The sequence below is a fragment of the Natrix helvetica genome (assembly GCF_964273705.1).
Source record: "Natrix helvetica genome assembly, chromosome: 4".
In the NCBI taxonomy this organism is placed as follows: domain Eukaryota; kingdom Metazoa; phylum Chordata; class Lepidosauria; order Squamata; family Natricidae; genus Natrix; species Natrix helvetica.
The window spans coordinates 59,057,693-59,084,031 of NC_138550.1; the positions used below are offsets into that span (position 1 = coordinate 59,057,693).

Here is a 26,339-nt window from a genome sequence, read left to right on the forward strand (position 1 = left end):
CATTTTAAAATTTAAACTTGCATTTACTAGCTTAAATATATTCAGCATGAAGTTATGCCTGTAACTTCCCAAAAAAGAAACACATAGTTTGTATATATGTGGGATGAAAAACCATTTAAACTGAAATTTAAAAGGCAATAGTTGGATGACATAGCAATATGTCTATAAATGTTTTTAAACCATATTGCGAACAGATTAGAAGAAGAGCTTGATCAGTAGCTTGATGCAAATGATTCTGGAGATGAAATTATGTTCACCATGAACATAATTGTTATAAAGAAATACTGAAAATGATCTTCACACTGAACATAATTTCATCTGCACAGCAAGATAGTCTTTAAAAGTCACATTGCAAAAGTCACCTTTGCTTTGGATTCAAGGCAAAAAATTGACTTATGAAAAGGCCCTAAAATAGTCTTTCAAAGGAACAAAAAACTCTCTAATCAGTGTAGCTGGACGTTGAGAGAAAATTCTAGATCTGCAAATGTTGTCTGCTAAGAGAGATAAATCCATATTCAATGCTGAAGCAGAGTATTTGCTAGAAAGGAATTAGAAAATGTTTATGTAACAAAAAAAAAGTCAGGCAACAAAGCACATGAAAAAAATTGACATATTTTCAGTCGGCTGTTCAGCATTACACTTCTATTTCATCCTAACAAAGGATTATCCTGTTTTCTACTTGGGCCATTTTACCTTTGGAGATCTTACAAGGCTTCATTGTGCAATACAGCATGTAGTTCTACATTTAAAGATGCTGATGCCAAATTCATGACAAAATAATGTGTCTGGATACCAATATGGTAGGTAGATTTTTTCCCCCTTCTTCCAAGCATGTTCCTCTTCAGTTTTGCATGTGTTAAAAGCACAGAACTTCTCTGGCCCAAAAAAGGTGGCTTTCTAATGCACCTACTGTAGAAGAGGAAATTCTTTCTCCTTTCTCCTTTATATTGTTGAATAAAGTACAGGTAGTCCTCAACTTACGATTACAATTGAGCTCCAAATTTCTGTTGCTAAGTGAAATATTTGTTAAGTGAGTTTTGCTCCATTTTATAACCTTTCTTGCCACAGTTGTTAATGAATCACTGCAGTTGTTACGTTAGTAACATGTTTGTTATGTTTATACATAACCCTAACCCTAACCCTAACCCTAACCTGGCTTCCCCATTGACTTTGCTTGTCAGAGGGTTGCTAAGGCTCACAAAACATGATCACATAAACTCAGGACACTGCAAACGTCTTAAATCAGTTGCCAAGCATCCCTAATTTTAATCAGAATGCTGCAACTGTTGTAAATATGAAAAACAGTCTTGTCACTTTTCAGTGCTGTTGTAATCTCAAACAGTCCCTAAAACAAACTATTATAAGTCAAGGACTACCTGTACACCATTAGAGATCAAATAAAAAAAAATTATAGAGCAAACATTGCCCTTGTCTATTAGAGCAACTTCTGATAGAAAAATGAAGCCAAACTGTAGCCACAATTCCTCAAAATGAAAATGACTAGTTGATTCGTATTTTCAAATGTTATTTATTATAAACAATATTGTAATATTATATACTTACTCCATTTAGAGAAATTATACTGTAGTTCTCATGACATGGAAATGCAGAAAGCCAAATTATATTTAACAAAGATAATTATACAAATTAAACATTGGTTCATCTTTTCTTGCTAATGCTATATATTGATATGACACATATTTGGAGAATAACAGCAAAATCTCAAAATTACCAAGAGTTACTCTATATAGTTAGCTAAAGCATTCCTGGAATCATCCTTTAGCATTGGTAAATTATTAAACTAAACAAGGTTGTTGCAAACCTTATCCTACTTACCACCCACGGATGTGTTGTAGGAATTGGTTTAAACTGGAATATGACTTGATCATCAAATGATAAAAGTTTTGTGTGAGAGTTCATACAAAATATTACCTAGCTTCCCCTGGTTCATTGACCAATATATATAGTTCCTGGGAATAAAAGGCACAGTAATCCAGCAAAATATCTGAAGGAGCCCAAATAGCTTACAGCACACTGTTGTTAGGAGATGTGGGAGAATGCTGTAATTCATGATATTTATCAACATTCCAGTTTACAGTAGGTATGTACAAATTCAGGCACCTTAGCTGTATCTAATTCTGAAAAATTATTACTGCAAATTTGTTATTGCTTTTTTAAAGTAAAAAAAGCAAAGAATTGTTAAAGAGGATTTCCTAAGTTATTTACAACACTTTACATTAATTCAGTTTTAAAAGAACACGCTAAGTTAAACTGAGAAACAAATTACTCACCTATTAACAGATGGAATGTTGCTCCAGATATGCACTGCATTCTGGACATTGCTGTCATCTTGTTTATATCTGAGAACTGCTTCCATCTGTAAAACAAACATATTTATACCTCAACCATTGGAACGTTCTCTCCAAACAATGACCATTCCATAATACAGAACTGTAGATAGTCTTCGTCTTACTACTATTCATTTATCAGTTCAAATTTATGATGCTGCAGAACAAAGGGACTTATGATACTTGTACCAGTGCCCCCATGGTCATGCAAACAAAATTTGGGCACTTGGCAATATGCCCACTCTTATGACCAACTGCAAGGATGCTCCAGTTCCCTCCTGCCTATCTTCCCCCCATTCCATCCCTCTGCATTCCTGTAGGTCTTAGGCCTGCTTTTATGCCCCTGCTTCACAGACTCCTTCCCACCCTTAATTTTAATTTTTGGTAGATTTTCAGGAAACAATTGCTCCACTGCATGGTCTATTTAAACAGTGGAGGCCATGTGACACTGTCTTGGAAATGTGCACCATTTTGGGAGAGGCCACAATGAAATGTCACCCACTTCCTGAATGGTGCCATGGCAGCCTCCAGGAAGGCTGAAGGATAGAGCAGGCCAGCTATTGGGATCATTAGATAAAGTAGCTTTGTGGGCACCTCACTTAATGACTATCATGACTTGTGACTGTAATAGGCAGGCTGCATTACAGTCATAAACTGACTTGTACACAATTTCATTTAATTCAGCCAGGAGACTTTGAGTTTTGGTTCTGATGTAGTCATGAAAGCCAGCTGAGTAACTTTGGACCAGTCTCTCTCAGCCCACAATATCAGGCTTGGGTAACAAGCGGGTCAAGTCAATTCTTGTTGTAACCAATGGATCACCATTCAGTTGATCTGAAAAAAGCAGACCTTGCACTTGTGAAAAAATACTAAGAGGAAGAAATAAAGGACTTCCAATGATTACCATTTCGATCTCAGCCTGTGGCAACTTTATCATGGGAGGGGACTTTGTGGATTGTCTGGGAAGCTGCGGGAAGTCTGCAGATCCCTGCTCAAAGAGAATGTAGAACTGCTTTCCAGGACCATTTATATGAGGCTTAGGAACAAACTGGGAATCAGCTTTAATGCAAGCTTGCTGTAATCACGTTTTTGCATCTGAGTTTCATTATGGATGCCAACAGGATGAATTGAAATCTCTCCAGGGATGCATGCAGAACCAATGTCATATTTTGTACTGTTCCAGTAAAAATCTACTGTATATGAATTTTAGGTATTTAAATACTTAATACAAACTCGGTTCATTCACTTCCCAATAGCAACGGATTTCCAACTTACCTGAAAAAAGCGAGAAGCCGCATCTCTCTCTTCTTCATCCAAGACAATGTTGTCTACAAATAGCCAAAAAAATGGCTTATTGTTTTTTTCTTCAGGAGTTCCATACTGAAGTATACGAAAATATTGGTAAAAATACCAGGCTGTAGAAGGAAGAAAGAAGTTTGCTTTCTTGTAAATGGCTTTTGAAAATTATCGAAGTATTTTGTTCACTGGTCATAAAGCAAGGACTACCCGTAATGTTAAGTTTTATGTATGTAGATTGGTGATCTAGCAACCTCTCTCAATTTTGGTGGTTATGAATGATGGAAGGTATACTCCTGGATCTGGAAATAGCAAGAAGTTACACCAAAACAGCACCTAGCTCTTTGGCTACTGCCACTAATGTCAGTGGCTAAAATAATCCCGCACAGCAGCGTTTTTCAAACTTTGGAATTTTAAGATGCATGAACTTCAACTCTCAGAATTTCCTATCCAATATGGTTAGGATGCAGCTTGTATAAATTAGAATAATTTACTATACATACGAAAGGGGAAAGTTGTATTACTAGCCATAGTTCTATAGTGTGTATTTCAACCTATGCTTATGGGCAGTGATAAGAGAGAAGTGCATATTAAAATTCTTAAATTGATAAAATATAATATTGATCTAATAGATTTATGGTACCCACCTGTTTTATTTGAGCCTTCAAGTCACTTTTGGACTCCTAATAACTGTCTGTACTAGTCCCTGCAGTTCACCTTGGCAAGGATTCTCAGAAGTGGTTTGCCATTACCTGCTTCCTAGGGTTGAGAATATCTGGCCCAAATTCACCCAGCTGGCTTCAACCCTTAGGCATAATTCAGTCCCCAGGTTTCTAGCCTGATAGACTTTACTACTACACCAAACTCTACAATGTAAATAATAGCCAATAACAGTGGGAACAAATGGGTTATGTCTGAACTAGGACTAAGATGATTCAGATTCAAGTCCTCACTCAGTCATAAAGACCATCAAGACAAGGCAGTCACCATTGCTGAGCTCAAACTGGCATATAGAACTTTTGTCAGAGTACACTAGGTTGCTGTCTTGAAATCCCACAGGGTACCAAAAAAAATGAAATTGGTTTGTGATATGTGTTACCTTCACTTAGCAATTGCAAATACTGCAGTTCATCCCCACCATTGGGTAAAGGTGAACAGCATTATTCTTTATGTATACCCGACACTTGTCTGGGTGTCAAAAAGTTTTTATTCTGGACAGAGAGAGAGGAGGGAGGGAGAGAGAAGGGGAAGAGATGTGCCAGTGTAAGTGACTGGATCATTCAGCTGTGTTTTCACTAGTGTAACCTGTGATTCAGAAGTGAATCTATAATTATAATTACTGGATGAGTTTATGGCATTGTTGCTGTTTTTGACATAACAACTTCCAGGGTACCTCAAAATTGCTGTATTTCCTAAGAAGCTTGGAAGATGTGGTTCAGCAACATCTGGATCCATTTCCCTTTTTCTGGCAGTGAGGGCAATGTTAGTGCATGGAGGATTTGAGGGACCTTACTGGTTGTGAGCTCTAATACCATGATGGCGAACCTATGGCGTGTGTGCCACAGGTGGCACATGAAGCCATCTCTGTGGGCATGTGAGCCGCTGCGCTATGTCAGTTCCAGCGCACAAGTGTGCGCTGGCCAGCTGATTTTTGGGCTCTCCAGAGGGCCGGGGAAGGCTGTTTTCGCCCTCCCCAGGTTACAGGAAAGCCTCTGGAGCCTGGGGAGGGAGAAAAATGGGCCTATTGGGCCTACTGGAAGTTCGGAAACGGATTGTTTCCAGCTTCCGGAGGGCCTCTAGGGGGCTGAGGAGGGCAAAAATGGCCTCCACCGACCTCCCTGGAGGAAATACCAAGCTAAGCTTGGTGGTGAGCAGCACACTGGCAGTGCAGTGCACTTGGGGAGGTGGTTGTCCGCACATGCGCCATAAGGGGGGTGCTTTGCATTATGGATGCCAGCACACATTTTTGGCACCCAACAACAAAAAGGTTAGCCATCACTGCGCTAATATCTTGTTTCTTTTAGATTTTTTTTTTCTTGAATAGAACAAAATATGCTTAGGAATGCACAGCATGGGCAGACCACAATGCTATAAATACTTTTGTGGAAGATAACTAACATTAACGGAACCATCAAATAATTTCCCAAGTAAATCTATTTACAGAAAAGGGAACAAAAATGCAATCCAAATGATAAATGATTTTCAACAACCCAGAATCCAAGGTACTTATATCAATATTTTCATTTTATATATGACAAGGTTGCTTACCAGATGGATGTTTATAAAATTTTGCTACAGGAGGAGTTGAGCCAAAAATCAAATCAAATGGACCCCATTCTTCTATCTAGTAAATAAAATAAACCAGCTTCAGAAACTTGATTGGTTCATTAATTAACATACTTATCATTAATAATGCTGATCTACAAATTCATATATTTAATGGACAAAAACAGTAATTTGCCCTAATCCACAAATCCCAATTAAAATGTATCATAATGGGTAAGACTCTGCCCACTGACAATAGTTTATTTCAAAAATTCAAATTTGTTGCTAAATTATTATGAATATTAATTAAATAATCTGTAATGTCCAACTCCCGGTATAGCAGCTGCTTAAAAACAACATTCTATGCCTTCCCCTAAAATCCTCTCACTAGGCAGCTGAATGAGCATAAAATCCCAATACCTACAGTACTTTTATTTTATTGTGGGAGATGCATCCAACTCTCCCTACCCAAAACCTCTGCCTCTTACTCAGTTTATGTTTAAAATCCAATTTTTCCTCAAGTTCTCAACAATTGTATAGTTCTTCTCCTGGGCATCCAATTACTCAACTGTTACTGCACACAGATCTCAGTTCCAGTCAGGCTCAAATCATACACTAAATCTCCCTCCATCCAGAGGTGAGTTGCTGCCGGTTCGGCCTGGATCGGTAGTAATGGTGGCGGGAGGCTCCGCCCATCCACCCAGATGCTTCTGTGCATGCGCAGAAGCATCGCGCCCCCGAACCGGCAGTAAAAAATTACCAACCCACCTCTGCCTCTATCCCACTGTGAATGACTATATTTTGTGTAGTAGGTTATCTTCAAATTTAGCTTTTGTTTCTATCTTTACTTTAACTTTTCTGTCTCTTGCCACTGTTTTCTTCCAAATATTCAATTCCGCATTCTACCTTCTTTCAGCTTGCCTGCTTATCAACTCTACTATACAAAAGTAATCCTCAAAATAATCTACAAAACAATCCACATAGTGTAATAAATCAATGCAAACATCTCCCACTCTTAACAGTATGCTGACTATTATCTTGAAAAATAAATTTTGTACAAAGCATCTTGTACTTACATTTGTTCTTATCACATCAGTGACATCATCCATGTACTTTAGGTACCCATTGCCTCTCCTTTCCCCTAAAAACCCCAAGCTTTTCAATTCTGGAGAGATGAAATGAGAAGTGCAAAATACTTTAGGTATAATACATGATCTCAGTTTGTCTTAGATACATATGAATATTTATTATTTATTTATTTATTTATTTATTTATTTATTATTCGTATTTATAGACCGCCCCTTCTCCCAAAAGGGACTCGGGGCGGTGTACAGTCACTAAAATGCGTTATAAAATACATACATAAAACAGTTAAATAATTAAATACGTAGGTGGAGAAGGTTGCAAGACTGTATATAGAATAATAAATATAGTACATTAAAAGCTTATTAAAACCCCAAACCCAATTAAAATGAATAAATCCCCGGGAGGTAAAACTAAGAAAGTGCCAGGCCAGCTGATTGAAATAGGTGAGTCTTTAACTTTTGCCGGAAGGAACGGAGGTCGGTGGTAGTTCGAATGTCTGGGGGGAGGTCATTCCAGAGGGTTGGGCCCATCACAGAGAAGGATCTACTCCTAGGTGTCGCCCGCTGGCATTGCCTAGTAGACGGCACCAGGAGGAGCCCCTCTCTGTGTGAGCGGATAGGTCGCAGGGACGTGTGTGGTAGGATGCGATCCTGCAGATACCTAGGTCCTATGCCATGGAGCGCCTGTTAAAGGCAATTAAACTCTGTTAAACAACATGGAATGAGGAAGGTGGTTGCATGTATGTATAGTATTCTCCTAAGTAAAATGATAGAAGAATACAGTTCACATAAACAGCAGAGTTTTTCGTGGATTAAATTAAATATTGTCCCTTTATTGGTATGTGTTTAGCTATTAATTATTCTCAGATCTGCTAACCAGACAATATACAATACAATACAATACAATAGTAGAGTTGAAAGGGACCTTGGAGGTCTTCTAGTCCAACCCCCTGCCTAGGCAGGAAACCCTATACCGTTTCAGACAAATAGCTATGCAACATCTTCTTAAAGACTTCCAGTGTTGGGGCATTCACAACTTCTGGAGGCAAGGTGTTCCACTGATTAATTGTTCTCACTGTCAGGAAATTTCTCCTCAGTTCTAAGTTGCTTCTCTCCTTGATTAGTTTCCACCCATTGCTTCTTGTTCTACCCTCAGGTGCTTTGGAGAATAGTTTGCCTCCTTCTTCTTTGTGGCAACCTCTGAGATATTGGAACAATGCTATCATATTTACATAGTGGTTTTTTTTTTGACTGACTGACTGATTATATTCATTTACTCAAAAATGAAGGTTGATGCCACTTGTAGGTAGTTGATATTTTTCATAATAAATGAAATGATTTCAGTAGGAGTTAAACACTGAAATATTTCTTACAGAAACCAGTGGGATCAATGAGTATGCCATTTATTTTTCAATGAACATGAGATGGAGCAAATGTTAATTTATAAGTAGCATTCAGAAGGCAATATTGCATGCAATTTGTGTGTATGGGGGGGAGAGGACTTCTATAACTACCTACCTCATTTACCTTCTTGCAAATGAAATAGAAGCCCAGAAATATTTAAGCTAATGTAGTTAGTTCATGATGTCAATTATCCTTCATAAAGATTGATAAAGAAACAGATTTGGAAAAGTCTAAAGGTATAGTATCCTGCACAAAGATCTAAAGCAGGGATGTCAAACTCCCAGCCCATGGGCCAGATGCATCATATACTGGCCATGGCCACACCCAGTTTAGCAAAGGGGGAAAAAGTCATAATACATCATGTGACAATGCCATGATGATGCACATTTGACACCCATGATCTAAATAATTCCTGCTGGTAAAATGCAGACTGCAATGAGCAATCAGCAGAGAACACAATTGATAAATGGCTTTATCAGCTGGCTCCCAATGAGCCAAGACAACTCAGAAAGTTATAGTCTACTGTATGTGGATAGAGAACTATGACTATATTACTGTACCTATTTACTTACCCTCTGTAATATTGTCAAAAAGTGAAAGCACGTGGATTGACTTTCTCTCCCATGGAGACAATAGCTGATGTATCCATATATTAGGGATGTTCTAACACAATCAATAAAACAATAACACAATTTAAGTGGCATAAAATATAAGATCATTTTTATAATTACTGCACATTTTATCATACTTATATTTTATGCTACTTTATTAAAATTTCTGCCTTTTTGGAAAGTTTTAAGTGTCTTTATGTTAACAGAATCTTTATAAAATATATCTTAGTATATTCTCCCAATCATATCTGAATGTGGCTGTGACTGAAAATATGTGGTTGAAAGGATTGCAATTTTTACTGTGTTATAATTTTATAGATAATTTTATAAAATGATGTACTATAGGTATATACCACCATCAAAATTGCCTAGAATGTATAAATGGAGTTCAACTTTATGTTGGAAATGGGAACAACCAGAAGAGACATTTTATCAAGTTTGTTGGATGTGTAAAAAGCTAAAAAAAAATGGATTCAAATATACACACTGATTTAGAATAAGTTAAAGATTAATATATAATTGAGACCAGGGGTTTTTCTTTGGGATTGATGGAAATATTTGGCCCTACCCACAATGGAGGAATGGTTGATGAAAGATAATGCAACTTACTGAAATGGCTAAATTGGCTACTTTGATAAAATAAAAAAGACAGATCTAAATGTATTGCTGATGAGAAATCTCTTATGGACTTTTGAAGAGAGTTTAATTGTAACCTTAGAGTAAGAAGTAAATTTGTAATTGTGCTTATAGCTGTTATAAAGAAAATCTTTTTTCTTTGTTTTGTATTTTGCTTTTACTATTTTATCTTAATAGTTTTAGCTTTTTCTTTGATTCTTTTTCTACTCTTTTTTCTTACTTTATATTAATATGCATTAGTTTTTATATTCCTTTTAAAAATATTTGATACAAATTACTAAAAAAAGAATGTTGCTTGATTAAAGGAACTAATACATTAAGAGCAATACAACAGAACTGGGCATGCTTCCTATGCCCTCAAATAGGTCTCAAAGACTACCTGCCTCTCTCTGGGCAAAAATAATTCACCAGATCCTGGATTACATAGAAAGTACTCTCTTACGAGTAAACTGGAGGTTTATGAAATTAAACCAGCCATTCTGAAAAATCTTTCATTTAAAAATAGATGCATTTTCTAGATGTTCAAAATTCAGAACGACAAGATTTTACAGGACATGAGAATGGACAAGATAGGAGAGATAAGGATTACAAATGCTCATTTGCTTTTGAAGTTATGATATCTATCTAGCCAGAATTCATAGTTGTAAAGTGTCAGCTGAAGGCGTGTGCTGCCACTTGCTTCATGTATGAAGGGTGTTCTACATTTCTTCAACTTTGTACATTTACAGCATCTCCTGATAAAACAATGATTGTATTCTCTGTTTGAATAGCATCCCTATCAGAAATCAATTAATTTAGCTAATTATTCTGTGCAAAATCCTCTACAAAAATTACAGTTAATTTAAAGCCAAGCGATACTTGAATGTTTTTAAATGAGCTTTTCCTTACAGATTCTTGATCATAGAAATGTTTCAGAACTGCACGCCATTTTAGTCTCCTCTTTAGCAATCCATTTACATATTGAGGTGCACACATGAAGCATATCCAGGTAGTTGTTTCTTTTATTTCTTCTGCACACCCAGGATAAACAAGGGTGTCAACACATTCTTCACAAAAGCATCTAAATAAATTTAAAAATAAAATTTTTAAAGGCACAAAATATTATTTTCCTGTTTGTGTTCCCTGAACAGCTGAGCCTTGCTGCTTTCTGTTAAGTACATCTGGTCTTCTTATAACATGGTTTGCTTGTCCCAAGAAGTGCTATTAAAATACCTTTGAGGTGTTTTGCATGTTTGGCTATTTAAGAGTATACAAAAGGCTCTTAAAATCTATTACAAAACTTTGGCACACACCTTAGTATGGTGGAGATCAGGGAGGAAGCATACTGAAAGTTCCATCTTACTTTGCCACTAACTCTGCTGATTGGGATTCCTAAACTCATAATTCAGGAATATCTAGAGGTTTATATTTTATCTGCATTAGAGTTACTAATTGCCAAAAAAGGTGAGCTGAGTAGGAAATAGTCTTAACTGCAAAGATCTGTTGATGGTTTGTTTGTTTTTCATGATGGTTCCTTCCCTATTAGAAAGAGCACCACTTTCTACTTCATAACACTTTGCTGTCAAATAAGCACATCCAGCAAAATAGATGAATATTATGATATTCATTTTGATGGTTTTTAATAAATAAGATTTCACATGCACCATCAAATCAAGTAAAGTAAAAGGATGTTTTATCCCTCCCCCTTTCCATTTAAAGTCTCATTGCAAGACAAAGACTTTTTCAGCTTCACACTTTGTAGCATTTTAAACTTTCATTTGTAACTTTCATTTGCTCACTTGTGACATGCTGAATGATCACACATTATTAGAGTTTTGCCCCAGCAGCAGATGGTACAATCAGCTTGGTAGCCATCATCATCACACAGGAAGAATCTTTCCAAAAACCTTTCCTTATAAAAAGAACAAGGACACAAAACGTATTTAATAATACTATTTTAATTCATAATACTATTTACTGAATACTGTATGAACGTAATTCATAGTAGTGTTTACTCGTAATTCACACACACACATGCTTTAGCCTGTCATAAAACACTTAAAAATATTGTAGGCTAAAATTATTAGTCTCATTTTATAAATAGGAAGTGAAGTCCTATTTACTTTTTAAATAGGAAGTGAAGTTTACTTAGAAAGACTACTTGGATTGTTAGGCATTTCCAGTGATGCTGTAAATGACTACTGTACTAATACTAAATAGGTATTACAAATAATACCAACACCGCTGATCATTCCCACTAGCTTCTTCTAGTGCTACTTCAGTTAACATGTACAAGACGTCCATTTTAGTCTTATTTTCAAGGAACACTAATTGCTTCTCAGCCATATCGCTTTCTTGACCTAGGATCAAGATATAAAATTGAGTAGCCTTAGCATTCTGATAACACCTGATCCTGTATTGATAGGTAACTTCTCCCAATAGTTTCATGTTTACAGCCTGTTGAATAGAATTGGAGAAAGCCCTAAACGCTGTGGCTTCAGATATTTCAGGGGCCTTAGCTACATTCTCATCAGTGGTGGGTTTCAATTTTTTTTAGAACCACTTCTGTAGGTGTGGCCTGCTTTGTGGGAGTAGCTTGCCGGCCATGTGACCGGGTAAGAGTGGCTTGCCAGCCATGTGACTGAGTGGGAGTGGCTTGGCAGTCATGTGACTGGGTGGGCATGGCCAGCTTGTAAAATGTGGTGAAACTCACTTAACAATGCTCTTGCTTAGCAACCAAAATGTTGGCTCAGAAACTCTGGCATTTGAAGCACGCAAGTCTTAAAGCTGTCAAGTTACAAGACCCTTGCATCCCTAACCCTTTAGAAAAAAAAATCAGGGATGTTCAAACTTGACAGCTTTAAGACTTGTGAACTTCAACTCCCAGAATTCCTCTTCCAGTCATGTTGGCTCAGGAACTCTGGCATTGAAGTGTGCAAGTCTTAAAGCTGTCAAGTTACAAGACCCTTGCACCCTAAACCTTTAGAAAAAAAACCCCAGGGTGTTCAAACCTGATAGCTTTAAGACTTGTGGACTTCAACTCCCAGAATTCCTCCACTTGCTCTTCATCTTGATGATGTGCAGACGGGCGGGGGGAGGGAGCTGGAACTGGTTCTAAACAGAACTGTAGATTTGTGGGACCTCTTCTATAGAAGAGGTTAGAACTGGCAGGAACCCACCCCTGATTCTCATCCAAGTTGTTTTAAACTGCCCCCTCAAAAAGGAGAAATACACAACACAGTGCCCCCCCCAGTCCTGACGAATACCATGGTTAATACCATGGTTAATGGGGAGGGGGGAGGGGGGAGAGGGAGGGAGGGAGAGGGAGAGAGAGAAGGGGAGAGAGCGGGGGGGGGGGGGGAGAGGGAGAGAGAAAGAATACTGAAAGAGAATATTAGAGATCAGTTAAAATTCTGTAATCCAAATATACTGTCCCAAGGAAATTAACAATGTCAGCTTAGCCATAAAATATTTCGAAGGCCAAGGAATGTTGATAAGTTAGGAAAAATAAATATTGGGAGTTGAATAGAGCTTTCAGAAAGCAAAAATAAATCCCTGAAAAGAAAACAGTCATGAAATAGTATCCCTTTCTTCTTTCTAACCCCTTTAGTTTGATAATCCTGCCTCATTATCTCATGTTTGTACCCCATGATTTCATTGACCTTCCTAGGAATATGAGCCAATCAAATATTTGCAGTGTCACTACCCAATTAAATACCTTGCTACCGTAGTATCTTGGTCTCTGAGTTAAATGAATTCCATTAAGGGAAAATGTCTTTCTATATTGTTCTATATTTTCTTTTATATGCCTGAGCTCTTAATTTTTCAATTTTTTTCAGATTAAAACAAACCAGAACTGTAGTGGCTTAATTTCAGGGTTAAATTATAACACAGTTTAGTTTTTAGACAGGACACTGTAGGGTTGCTCAGAGCCCAATTTCAAAGCTATGGATTTGTCTGGAAAAGTTAGCAACAGTTCTACCCACTAAAGCATGGATTCTCACCTGCAAGTTTTTGAACAGCATGCAAAGACCACACACAAAAAATAGTGGAAAAATTCATGTTGTTTTCACTTAATTTATATGAAATTACATTTATTTATTTTATTTGTTTGCTGCCCATCTTGCTGCAAGGTACCTCTAGATGACTTACAAATTGAAAGCAAAAAATTCATACAAACACAAATATCTATAACAATAAAAATACAAATTATGACTAAAAGATGGAGAGAGAGGGAGCAGTATGTGCAGACGGAAGGTGGGATCTTTTTTTTAATCAAGCACCTCCAGCATGAAACTTCCCCATTAGTCCCAAGCTAACCGGCCGAGCCAGGTCTTCAGGCTTTTATGGAAGATCAGGAAGGTGGGAGCAGACCTCACCCAGGGGCAAGATGTTCCAAAGGGCAGGAGCCATACGGAGAACCCTCTTCTACTGGAGGATCTATGATGACTTGATACCACTAGCTCAACGTGCCCCCCTCCCCTGGGATGTGTGTCAAGGACAGGGTGGGATAGGACCATTCCTGATGGCCGGGTTGAGCTAGTAGTATCAAGTTCTCCCATTCCACCTACTGGACCCTGCCATCTGAAATATAGTAAATAAATAGGATTGCTTAATCTCCAGTTAATCACATTAAACACCACAGTAGCAAAAAACAACTTTTGAAGTCTTTTGGAGGATTTCTGCAGTCTCTGGGTCTCAGATAGTGCATCTCTGTGCCATTGAAGAAGGCTAGTAATAACTCTCTGCCATTGCTAGTAATTCTTACATTCCAGAGCCAGCAGAAAGATTCACTGTGTTGGATGAAGGGGTAGGACTCAAGCTAAAAGAACAGAAGCAGAAGTGATCAAGTTTGTCAGCTACTCACCGAACAAGGAGCGCACATTCCTCCATGAAACAAAGGATGTTGAGTGTGAATCTCAAACCCTCCACAGCATATACAGATATCTTCAAACAAAACAAAATCAGGAAGATTTAACTTTAGTAATCTAATCTAATGCCATAGATTTGATAATGGGATTTAGCATTTTATAAGACATAGGAAGATTGGATTAAGACATAAAACATCAATCAATTTTTAAAAAAGGGATATATGTATTAAAAAGAAGAAGTAAAAATGCAATGCTGCTTGAATAATATCTTTGTATAATGTTAATAGCAAATACAAATTGTTCTAACTGTCAGGAAGTTTCTCCTCAGTTCTAAGTTGCTTCTCTCCTTGATTAGTTTCCACAGAACAAGAAGCAATGGGTGGAAACTAATCAAGGAGAGAAGCAATTTAGAACTGAGGAGAAACTTCCTGACAGTTAGAACAATTAATCAGTGGAACAGCTTGCCTCCAGAAGTTGTGAATGCCCCAACACTGGAAGTCTTTAAGAAGATGTTGGATAGCCATTTGTCTGGAACGGTATAGGGTTTCCTGCCTAGGCAGGGGGTTGGACTAGAAGACCTCCAAGGTCCCTTCCATCTCTACTATTGTATTGTATTGTATTATTGTATTGTATTGTACCTAAAATGTGTATATATTCTAAGTCAATATACTATCAACATAAACTTTATCATATACAGAATACTTTTGAGTAACACTACTCATTGTCTTCAGATCTCTTTTCTGTTGAATCTTTTTCTGTAATGACCTACATAATTTGTTGGCAAAGATTAAGTTTTTTTTTCATTGCCTCATTTTTTTTGATAAAAATGAATAATTAAATGGGCATTGCACTGTATTAATTTATTTACAATCTAGGGGGAGAAAGAGCAAGTCCTGTCTACAGAACTCAAGACAATAATTCTAGAAGCTGTAATAATAAAATATCTTTTGGAAGCCGTTTAACTGAGGATGGATATCCTTTTACAGCAATTCATGAAAATACAGTAATAACAAAAACAACAATTGAATTAATAGGTAAACACATTAATATCTCACCTTCAATATGCCTCTCATTATATTTCACTTCATGTGCAATATTTTCTGCAGAAAAAAGAATGGGCACTTTTCACATAGAGCTTTTGAATTAGTTTCCACTTGAATTAGTCTTTAATTCAGTGTAAAACATATATTGAATAGAATGTTTGTTAATTATTTTCTTTGAATTCATTTTTAAAGGTTCTAAATGAGGAGGATCTTTCCGATCACAGGAGAAATAGGTTCACACTCCACACCATTAAAGTGCATAATGATAATAACAACGCAATGAGGTTTTTGTCATTTGTCTTCTACTGCCACACCCTACAGCTATTTCTGTTTGTGATAGTTTCTTCCTATAGGTCAAAAGCCTTTTCTGCTTCATGTTGTGCTGTACAGCTACGCCTTTAGCAACTATTTCATGTAGCAACTGATTGCAATTATAACAGTGATGAAAAAGTAACTTTGCAACCAATCCTCACATTTGCAAAATTAACAAAGGAAAGCTAACCTGAAGTAAGATCATAAGCAGAATTATGGTTTCACATAGTGCAGGGCTGTCCAAACTTGGGAACTTTAAGACTTGTGGACTTCAACTCCCAGAGGGAGTTGAAGTCCACAAGTCTTAAAGTTCCCAAGTTTGGACACCCCTGACATAGTGATTGCTTCACTTAATTACCAAGTTGCCAGTTCCAATTGTGGTTGCTAAACAAAGACTATCTGCAGTGCAAAATTACTGTCAACGTACTCAGAGCCCATGGATACAAAGTTTAGTTGCTATTCAAGGTGCACTGAGCAGAAGAAATGGTAATTCATCTTGGGAAAAACAAAATTAGACATTACCTTTGCTTAACTTAGAGGTGCTTATTTCTTCCACAGAACTTGTAGAAATGTCAAGATCAGAACTGTAGCTCTCTAGTGATACAGATAAAAGTATAATGAGGGAAAAGAAATTTCTTACATTATATAGTAGTTTAAGTAAGCAAGGTATGTACAGCAAATCTTACTTAAAGCATTGTCAGTTGCGATCATGTAAAATGTCTCAGAATTAAATTGAATTTCAGATCAAAATGACACTTGTGAGAGGCTCCAAGAGTCACAATTCCCAGCCAAAAGGCTTATGTTTATGCTGTATGGGAAATTTAGAATCAATCTGGAACCACATTGAAGAAGCCTGAAAAAATAATCAATATATTTGAAATGTAGGAATTAGTCCACTTTATTTCCCCTGGAAACATGTTTGAACTTGGAGAGGTTTTGGAATACCTTCTTCTAGAAAATTTAATTTGCCTGAAAGTTATCAATGTAGAAAAATAATCAGTGAATCCTTCAGCCATTTTTTTAGCTAATTCTCTGTCCCAACTCTATACCAATATGTCCACATCATGAGCAGCAACGTGTGCCAGTCATTGTTTTATAGGTTATACAGTGGGTCTTTCCCAAACTGTCATCCTCTAGATTTGTTGGATTACAACTCTAATAAAAAAATAAACAGATTGTGATGTCTGGGGATGATGGAAGTTGCAGTCTAGTTCAGTATCTCCCTAGAAAAAAAAAGGTGAGTGTTGGTGATAGAAGATTAGATTCTCAAGGGAACAGAATTGGCCTCTGTAGACCAGACAGTCAATCCAGAGAGGTATGTTGTCTTCCTGGAGCAAAAATCAAGGATGTGGCTGAGAACCTAACTAAAATAATAAAACCCACAGATTACTACCCTTTTCTACTACTACATGTAGGGACCAATGACCCAAAAACAAACCTGAAAACAATATTGAATACAAGCAGCTAGGCAAGAAAGTTAAGGTGTTAGGTAGTTTTTGTCATCTGTACTGCCAATTAAAGGTCAACATCCAGTAAGAGAATAAAAGATTCTAGAAGTAGATCAATGGTTAAAGGGTTGGTGTTGCCAAAAGAACTTTGGATTCCTGAACTATGGTCTGCATTACCTCCACAATGGGCCTTTGGCAAGGGATGGGTTGCACCTCACAAAAACTGGGAAGAATGTTTTTCGGAAAATGAGTGGCTCAAATTATCAGGAGGGCTTAAAACTAAAATTGAGAGAGGAGTTGGGTTAAAAAATCCAGACCCCATAAAAGAGGACGTGGAGTGCACTATATGTAAAAGACCACTATACTGCTACAGAAATGCATGAAACCAAAGTCAAAAATCTCTTAGAATGCATATGGGTGAATGTATGTATGTATGTATGTATGTATGTATGTATGTATGTATGTATGTATGTTACAATCCCTGGTATGCCCAAATATGGGAGGGAACTCACTACTCCCCCTTTCTGTCTATCGGCTCACTGCAGGAGACCATCCAGGCAGAAAACCATATTTTTAATGTTGCCTTTTTATATTTGTGTTGTATTTGTGCTGATAAATAAATAAAGGGAGACTAGTATAGATCTATTTCAAGCTATTTAGCTCTCATCAGCTAGCCATACCCTTACTGGGATTTGAACCTGGGCTGTATTACATATTAGGGTATACCAGGGGTTGTAACACAAATACATACCTATTTCCCTGGTTCAGCTGATAAGGAGGAAAGCCTGTGGCTTAGTGGCTAATACAATTGCCTAATATGTAATACAGCCCAGGTTTGAATCCCAGTAAGGGCATGGCTATCTGATGAGAGCTAAATAGCTTTATACATATATATATACATACACACATACATACACATACATACATACATACACATAGACACACATACATATATGCATACACACATTGCAATCTCTAGAATTTAAAATATATTTATATAATTTATATAAAATATCATCAGAGTGTAAAAACTACCATTAAAGAGATATCTGCCTTTATACACTATTAATCAATTTGGCCATTGCGCATGTGATAGGCCCATCCACCCGCCTCCCACCTGTAATTAGCATTGTCATTTTTACTACAGGTTTGGTGCCTGAAAAATTTTGTGTCTTTGCCTAATGGCTAGCAGAGGCTAACAAAAGCTAAGTGAGCAATATATTTTAAGTTCTGGAGATTGCAATGTCTGTTTCTTCTTTTATAACTATACCTGGAACTCATATTTTTAGGATAATTCGCTCATCACAGAGGACCATCCAGGCAGAAAACCATATTTTTATTTTTAATGTTGCCCTTTTATATTTGTGTTGTGTTTGTGCTGATAAATAAATAAAGGGAGACTAGTATAGATCTATTTCAAGCTATTTAGCCCTAATCACCTAGCCATACCCTTACTGGGAATCGAACCAGGGCTGTATTGCATATTAGGCCGATGTAATTGCCACTAAGCCACGGGCTCTCTTCCTTATCAGCTAGGCCAGGGAAATAGGTATGTATTTATATTACAACCCCTGGTATGCCCAAATATGGGAGGGAGCTCACTACTCCCCCTTTCTGTCATTCAGCTCATCACAGAGGACCATCCAGGCAGAAAACCATATTTTTATTTTTAATGTTGCCTTTTTATATTTGTGCTGAGTTTGTGCTGATAAATAAATAAAGGGAGACTAGTATAGATCTATTTCAAGCTATTTGGCTCTCATCAGCTAGCCATACCCTTACTGGGATTTGAACCTGGGCTGTATTACATATTAGGGCATACCTATTTCCCTGGCCTAGCTGATAAGGAAGAGAGCCTGTGGCTTAGTGGCAATTACATCGGCCTAATATGCAATACAGCCCTGGTTCGATTCCCAGTAAGGGTATGGCTAGCTGATGAGAGCTAAATAGCTTGAAATAGATCTATACTAGTCTCCCTTTATTTATTTATCAGCACAAACACAGCACAAATATAAAAAGGCAACATTAAAAATAAAAATATGGTTTTCTGCCTGGATGGTTCTCTATGATGAGCCGAATGACAGAAAGGGGGAGTAATGAGCTCCCTCCCTTATTTGGGCATACCAGGGGTTGTAATATAAATAGATACCTATTTCCCTGGCCTAGCTGATAAGGAATATATATATATATATATATATATATATATATATATATATATATATATATATATATATATATATATATATATATATATATATATATATATATATATATATATATATATATATATATATATATATATATATATATATATATATATATATATATATATATATATATATATATATATATATATATATATATATATATATATATATATATATATATATATATATATATATATATATATATATATATATATATATATATATATATATATATATATATATATATATATATATATATATATATATATATATATATATATATATATATATATATATATATATATATATATATATATATCTCCAGAACTGTAAAGCCTACAAACTTGAAATTTGGTACATATGTTCCTCTTGGCTTCTACATGCTCAGTAACAAAGGATTTTTCAAAATGACCATCAGATCATTTGTATTTCTTATATTATTATTAACGTGCTCTGATGCTAAGGAGTTAGACGTTTTACTCCCATCTCAACCTGAAAAGAACTCTGTTCCAATTGCCACTTGGGCATCAGCGTGGCCAGCACGTGACTCATCCAGCCTGCGGGAGGGGAGTTTAGACATTCTACTCCTCCTCGCCACCTGAAAAATACTCTGATGCTAAAGAGACTGAGAGAGAGAAGGGGATAAGATAAGAGAGGCCTCTGTGGGGCCAGCCTGAGGGAGAGAAGGGGGATAGGAGAGGATTCTGTCAGGCAAGTCTGAGAGAGAAAATGGGATAGGAGAAGATCAATGGGGCCAGCCTGAGCAAGAGAAGGGGAGAGTAGAGGCCAATTGTAACTACTCATTAATTTTCAAGCTATGTCAGTATAGATGACAGGCTAAAGATCCAGATGGATCTTGATAGACTTGGACACTAGATCACAAATAACAAAATGAAATTCAATGTACAGAAAAATATAGTCTTGCATTTAGGCAAGAAAAACCAAAAGTACACATATAGACTGGGAGAAACCAGGCTTAATAGCAGTAATTGTGAAAGGGATCTTGTAGTCTTAGAGGACAACAATTAAATATGAGCAACAGTGTACACCAGCAGCCAAAAAAGCCAATACAATCTTAAATTTCATTAACAGAGGGATTCAATCAAGATCACGTGAAGTACAAATACTATTCTATAAAGCCCTCTGTCAGAAATGGTGCAGATTCTCCTGCTTGGGCAGGGAGTTGGACTAGATGACCTACAAGGTCCCTTCCAACTCTGTTAATCTGTTACCTTCTGTTACTTCCAAGAACTTAGAGCTGCCTCTAGGTTACAGAGAGGTGGAAAGTTTCTGCTGTTCTTCAGTCAATACTATGGCTCTATCAAATGTGCTTTCTTCACCACACTTTGAATTGTTTAACCAAATCATGGCAATATGAAGGGCTATGTGACCTAATTTAGCCTACTACTAAAGCCATGACTCAAGGGAGTGAGCTTGTTTACAAACCAGGGAAGATGGAGCCAACCCTTCCCTTTTCCCCAGAGTAGCTGACAGAGCTACTAGAAATGTGTGTTTCTCACCACTGCAGCACCAATACCAATTCTGAGACAAGGAGATGTGAGAAAAAGGCATTGGCTTTGTTAGATTGATTGTCAACACCAGTTCCATCACTGACAGTGAAGAGAGCATATAACTCTGATAATATATAGGGGAGCATTACTTCAGGAGGAAGAGATAAACTTACTAATGAACAGAGTTCTTCTTTAGAGCCAAAGAACCCTCTCTGAGTACAGTAAGTTATTGCTCAAGTTCTAAACAACACAAACAAGCAAAAGGAGATTTCAAAAAAGTCCTGCAAAATGGAACAAATTAGACTTTACTAACACCATGACTACTATCTCATAGTTGTTCAAACTTAAGTACATTTCAGATGGGGAGTGAAGAAGCCATCTCCCCTCCACACTCCTGACAATTTCTCTTGGTTGCTGGAAAAACAAGGTGCAGATTCAAAATTCAGGTGGTTGATGCAAGTGTACCTGCTTTCAGCTGCCAGAAAGCTCATAAATATTCCTGGCTAATTTGTATGGATATTTCTGCCTTAATACAACCACTGCTGCCAAGGATGATGCCTGGAAGTCACGGCTGCACCAAACACAGAAGGGCAGCGATCTCCCGTTTCTTATTTATCTTCTGCTCATGTCACCTCTTAATGTCTATCTTTCATCATAGCTTTTAAATCCTGCTTGGAAAAAGTCATTACTTGCGTTTGGCCCAAGTAGACTGGCGGGAAGTGTTTCTTCCATTGAACTGACAGAGATGATCTCAGGAAAACGTCTATCCTCAAATGTCAAAGCTGAAACAGAATGGAAAGGGGAGGGGGGAAAGGAAGAGACACCAAAAAAAGATGAACTACTATATGAACTATCCTTTATTCATTTAGGTTTAGAATACTGCTCAAGCCCAAGGAGACTCCAAACTGGTTATATACTTAAAAACAGAAAAAGAAAAAAAGAATGAAAAAAGAAGCATACCTTACAATAGCTCATAAAAAGAGGACCTGGAACTCAACAAATGCCTTATCCACAGAAATTGGGGAGAAGATTTGTGGAACCCTTGTTTGTTAGCTCACTCAAAAGATAGCAATCTAGGAGTATTAGTGGACCACCAGTTGAACAAGAGCAAGAAGAGTTGAGCGAGGGCCATGGACGCTAAGTGTGTTTCTCACATCAGGACTGAAGGGACTTTTTAATGTTGGAGAGGGAGGTGAGCTGGAAAAGGATCTGGAGGAGGACTTCCAAGCCAAGGATAGTAATGATGTGACGGAAGATCTTTTACCTCTTGATGGAGAAGATGAAATGTCCAGAAAGCCCAAGAAATCAAAAATAAAACACTGTATAGCTTCTATTTTCCATGTGTTCTTCCGGGTCAGTGCAATAATTGTCTGCTTACTTTGTGTATTGTAAAATAACAACTATATTGCCTACATGGTGACAATCATCTTACTTCTATTGTGTGACTTTTGGGCAGTGAAGAATGTCACAGGGAGGTTGATGGTTGGCCTCTGATGGTGGAATCAGGTTGATGATGATGGCAAAAGTCACTGTGTGTTTGAAGCCAGGAAAGCATCTGCTCAGGGGAGGAAAGCTATTTCAGAAGCAGAGTCCAGAATCTTCTCATTAGGATTAATTACATGTCCTTTACTCTGGGTGATTTTTGCCTTCAGTACCCTATTTTCTTTCAAAGTTACCGTAAGTGGCTGGCAGTGGTAATTATGGGTGTAGCATTGCAAGGAGCTATTATTTATGGCTATATTCGGTGCAAAATGGGTAGCAGCACCTGACTTTCTACTTGGGAAGGCAGTTCTTGTGGCAGGCCACGCCCAAGGACGACTAAGCAGTATCTTGAGGTTCATGAAGAAACATTACCTGCCATTTTCAGTCCTTATGGAGAACGGGGGTGGAGGGGGACCCTATTTCTTAGGCTCTGTACAGGAAATGTATAATCTGTGTATGGAGTTTTGTAATTAAATATCTCATTTAAAAAAAATAGCAAGAAGAGTCACTCAGAAGGCAAAAGCAAGCTTTGGCCGGTATTAACATAAGTGATGTAACCTACTACTAGTAAACTTTGCACTGGATGGATTATTCTGCACTGGTTAGACAGCACCCGAAGTACAATGTCTAGTTCCTGGCATTCAAAAAGGGATATGGAGAAACAGGAGGAAATGTCAGAAGAGCACTCCAGGGGCATGATAAGGGATCTGAAACCAAGCTCTGTGAGGAACTTTCGTGCTAAGGCTGCAAAAAAATAATAATAATAATCCACAACCCCCTCCCCCACAAAATCAGAGAGATGATATGGATCTATAATAGTTTATTCGTAAATGTATGGTCAAAGGCCAAAGTCAAATTAAAAAAAACAAAACACTTTTTTTGTATGCTTAGTAAAAATAAGGAACACAATTCTAACAGGAAAGCCAATTAGAGAACTTTGGGCCAAACAATTTCTCTCAGCCCAACTCAGCTCACACTGCAGTTGTGACGAAAATAGGGGGAGGAAGGAATATTGTGTTATGTTTGCCATCTTGAGTTAAAATAATAAAGGTGGGATATATATATAAATAAATGAAATAACCGGTTAAAGAGTTGAAAATTGAAGAAATTAAATGTTTTTCCATATGTACAGTGTGTACACACACACACACAAACACACACACACATCTATATCAAATGGCACTCATGCCCCCAAAGCGTAGGAGAGTTCTCTTCTGAAACCAAGAGCAGAACTAGGACCTACACCTCAAAATGAAAAAAAAGAAAAGAAACCCGAAATCTGAATATTAGGCAGTGCTTCCTGATAATAAGAGCTGAGGAACAGCCTCCTAAAAAGGGAGAGGAGCCTCCCTTCCCTGGACAGCCTCCCTTCCTCTGGGGCGATATTTTCCTGGATTCCAGCACTGAGAAGGGTTGGGCTAGTGAATCTGTTCAGTTCATCCCTTCTAGGAAAACTTTGGACTATTTCTTAAAGCTTCATTTGACCTAAAACAAGCATTGCCTTAACAGGGATTATGGCTCTCCCTCCTAAGCAGGTTTACACTGGCTTTCTATGGCAGGGGTGTCCAAACTTGGGAACTTTAAGACTTGTGGACTTCAACTCCCAGAATTCCCCAGCCAGCATGGCTGGCTGGGGAATTCTGGGAGTTGAAGTCCACAAGTCTTAAAGTTCCCAAGTTTGGACACCCCTGTTCTATGGTATTTAAGGAAAGATTTTGTCTGGATTCACTACTTTTTGTCTGTGTACATGCATTGCTGCCTTCGTCCCTCCTCCCTGCTGTTCAGAGTCTTCCCCGTTTTCCCTATGCCTCCGGGAAGGGCGGGGCCGCGGTAGATATGCCCCGGCCGGAAACCTTTTGACTCACCTGCCTCCGAGAAGCTGGACGTTTCTTCGGGCTCGCTGTCAGTGTCCACTACGATGACCGCCATCTGGTCTTGAGCCACGAGTGAAGACAGCGAACTCATTCCGTCGGCCCAGAGAGCAAGTCCTTTCCGACGGCGGCCAGAATCCCCAAGCCGAGAAAGAGGCGCGATTTCCAAGATGCGAGGCGAGTGTTGGGAGAGAAAAAAGTGAGCGGTTCTCGGAAACGCGCCGCGCGTGAAAACACGCAAAGGAAATTCTGGCCGAAAAGACCCTTCGGCTTCGAAGTACAATATAGGGAAATTCGTTACGGATTGTTACGAAGTCTAGGTAAAATCTGCCCGGCCTTGAACCACAGCCGCAACACGAGGCTTCGTGGGAACGCGAAGATGGCCAGGATGCTGAGCAGGAAGAAAAGGAGAAATGGGTTTTAGACTTTAGATTTTCCACGGGCACCCGAAGACCTTACCCGTGACTCTCATTGGCCATGTTTGTTTGTAATTCTGGGAGCTTTAAACTCAACGCATATGGGGGAAAGGTTAGGGCACCCCAATTGTTAATTTCTAAGTATTAAAATACACTTAAAATGTTCTATAGCACAGATAAAAAAAAAATTCATGCAGCAGTCTTCCCTAACCTGACTCCCCCCCTTCCCATATGGTGTGGTATGAATCCCCTTTTCTGCTTGCTGGGAAAAAAAATTGTCCTAGTAGTAGAGAGCACCTGGTGTTGCCAAGACTGAGAAAGACGTAAGTACAAGATGTTTGAAATACCAAAAATATAGAATGGCAGTTTTTTCCCCCTCTCCCAATTGGTACTCTCATTTGTTTGCTTTAAAATAGATGGCATATGACTTTAAACCATCTTAATTTCATTGGTGTTTTCTGCCCTGAATGTTGTTAAGATGGCAAATGAATGTCCATCTGGGGTCCCCAACTTGACATATAGGGATGACATTATCCAGACATACTCCCAGATTTCTTGCTGCTTCTGATCTTTTGCAACTTAGTAAAAAGAAAAGAAAAAAGGGTGATGCAGAAGGATGCTGCAAAGCAAATTGTCAACTCTTTTCATCTTTACTTTCAGGAATGTCTCAGATTTCCATAAACTTTGTTTAAAAAAGAAAATAAAAATAGTGAACTGATGCTGTCCATTGTAAGTCTGGAGTTGTGTCCACTTGCTCAGAAAAGGAGACAAAGATAAGAGGATTAATAGGACATATACATCAAGAAGTGATGGAGGTGTGATTTTATAAATGGATCCTTTGCAACTGACAATATTTTCATTTACTGAAGCATGAGCCATCTGCCCCAAATGTATTAGAGTACACACACGGGGCTGTTGTTAAGACACCAAAGAGTCCCCTCACCTTCGCCCCAAAGATTAAGAACTCTTGATCTATTGTAATTGTCAGTCAGAAATTGACTGATGCAAATGATATACTTGTCTGCCCTGTAGTGTCACTCACACTGTGACAACACTTACTTGTAACAAAGAGCCAAGGATACTCCTCTTATCAGCCCGATTGTACCCAGCCAATAATTGTGTTAAACATTTTTTGCAAGAAGACTATGGGAACTTATAGTTATTGTAATGCTACTTCTATGCATGCATTCTATCACCCTGTTATAATAGAAATAATGTGATTGATTTTATATGCTTTTGCTTATGGTTTTTCAGTACATTTCTAATTAGGCATATGCAAATTAAGTATATGCAAATCAGCCTTCATTTGTTTTGAGCTACTGAGATTCTATATAAGTATTATAACCTGGTAATTTCTGTAATGTAAATATTTATCTGCCTGATTATATTCTGAGGTATTTCGGGTTTCTGGAATAACAGTGTAAAAATCAAGGTGTTCTGCTGCTTAGCAATATCATCTAATAAAATAATATCTGCCTCAAATCTGTACTTGAAAAAACGGAATTTTCCATTAATTTATGTTGAGAAAGAGATTGGAGGAGGCAGCAAGAAAGA

The 26,339-nt window shown here is 37.7% G+C and overlaps 1 protein-coding gene and 1 pseudogene across 3 annotated transcripts; one reads left to right on the plus strand and one right to left on the minus strand.

The window, feature by feature from the left end:
- On the minus strand, positions 1–26,334 carry DNMT3L (DNA methyltransferase 3 like). Of its 2 annotated transcripts, XM_081952656.1 has the most exons (13): positions 24,364–26,334; positions 21,706–21,798; positions 16,373–16,444; positions 15,551–15,595; positions 14,492–14,571; positions 11,424–11,536; positions 10,534–10,705; positions 8,971–9,061; positions 6,986–7,074; positions 5,913–5,988; positions 3,624–3,763; positions 2,292–2,377; positions 1–538 (listed from the first exon to the last, which is right to left on the minus strand). In XM_081952656.1, the coding sequence occupies exons 1-13, from the start codon at positions 24,461–24,463 to the stop codon at positions 394–396; spliced, it is 1,302 nt and encodes a 433-aa protein (XP_081808782.1). In that variant the 5' UTR covers positions 24,464–26,334; the 3' UTR covers positions 1–393. The 2 variants fall into 2 exon arrangements, with proteins under 2 accessions (XP_081808782.1, XP_081808783.1); XM_081952657.1 differs by lacking the exon at positions 16,373–16,444.
- LOC309391633 (Golgi apparatus membrane protein TVP23 homolog B-like) lies at positions 22,017–22,838 on the plus strand (annotated as a pseudogene). The gene is made up of 2 exons: positions 22,017–22,064; positions 22,205–22,838. The product of its transcript is annotated as a Golgi apparatus membrane protein TVP23 homolog B-like (transcript).
- Positions 26,335–26,339: the final 5 nt, after the last annotated feature.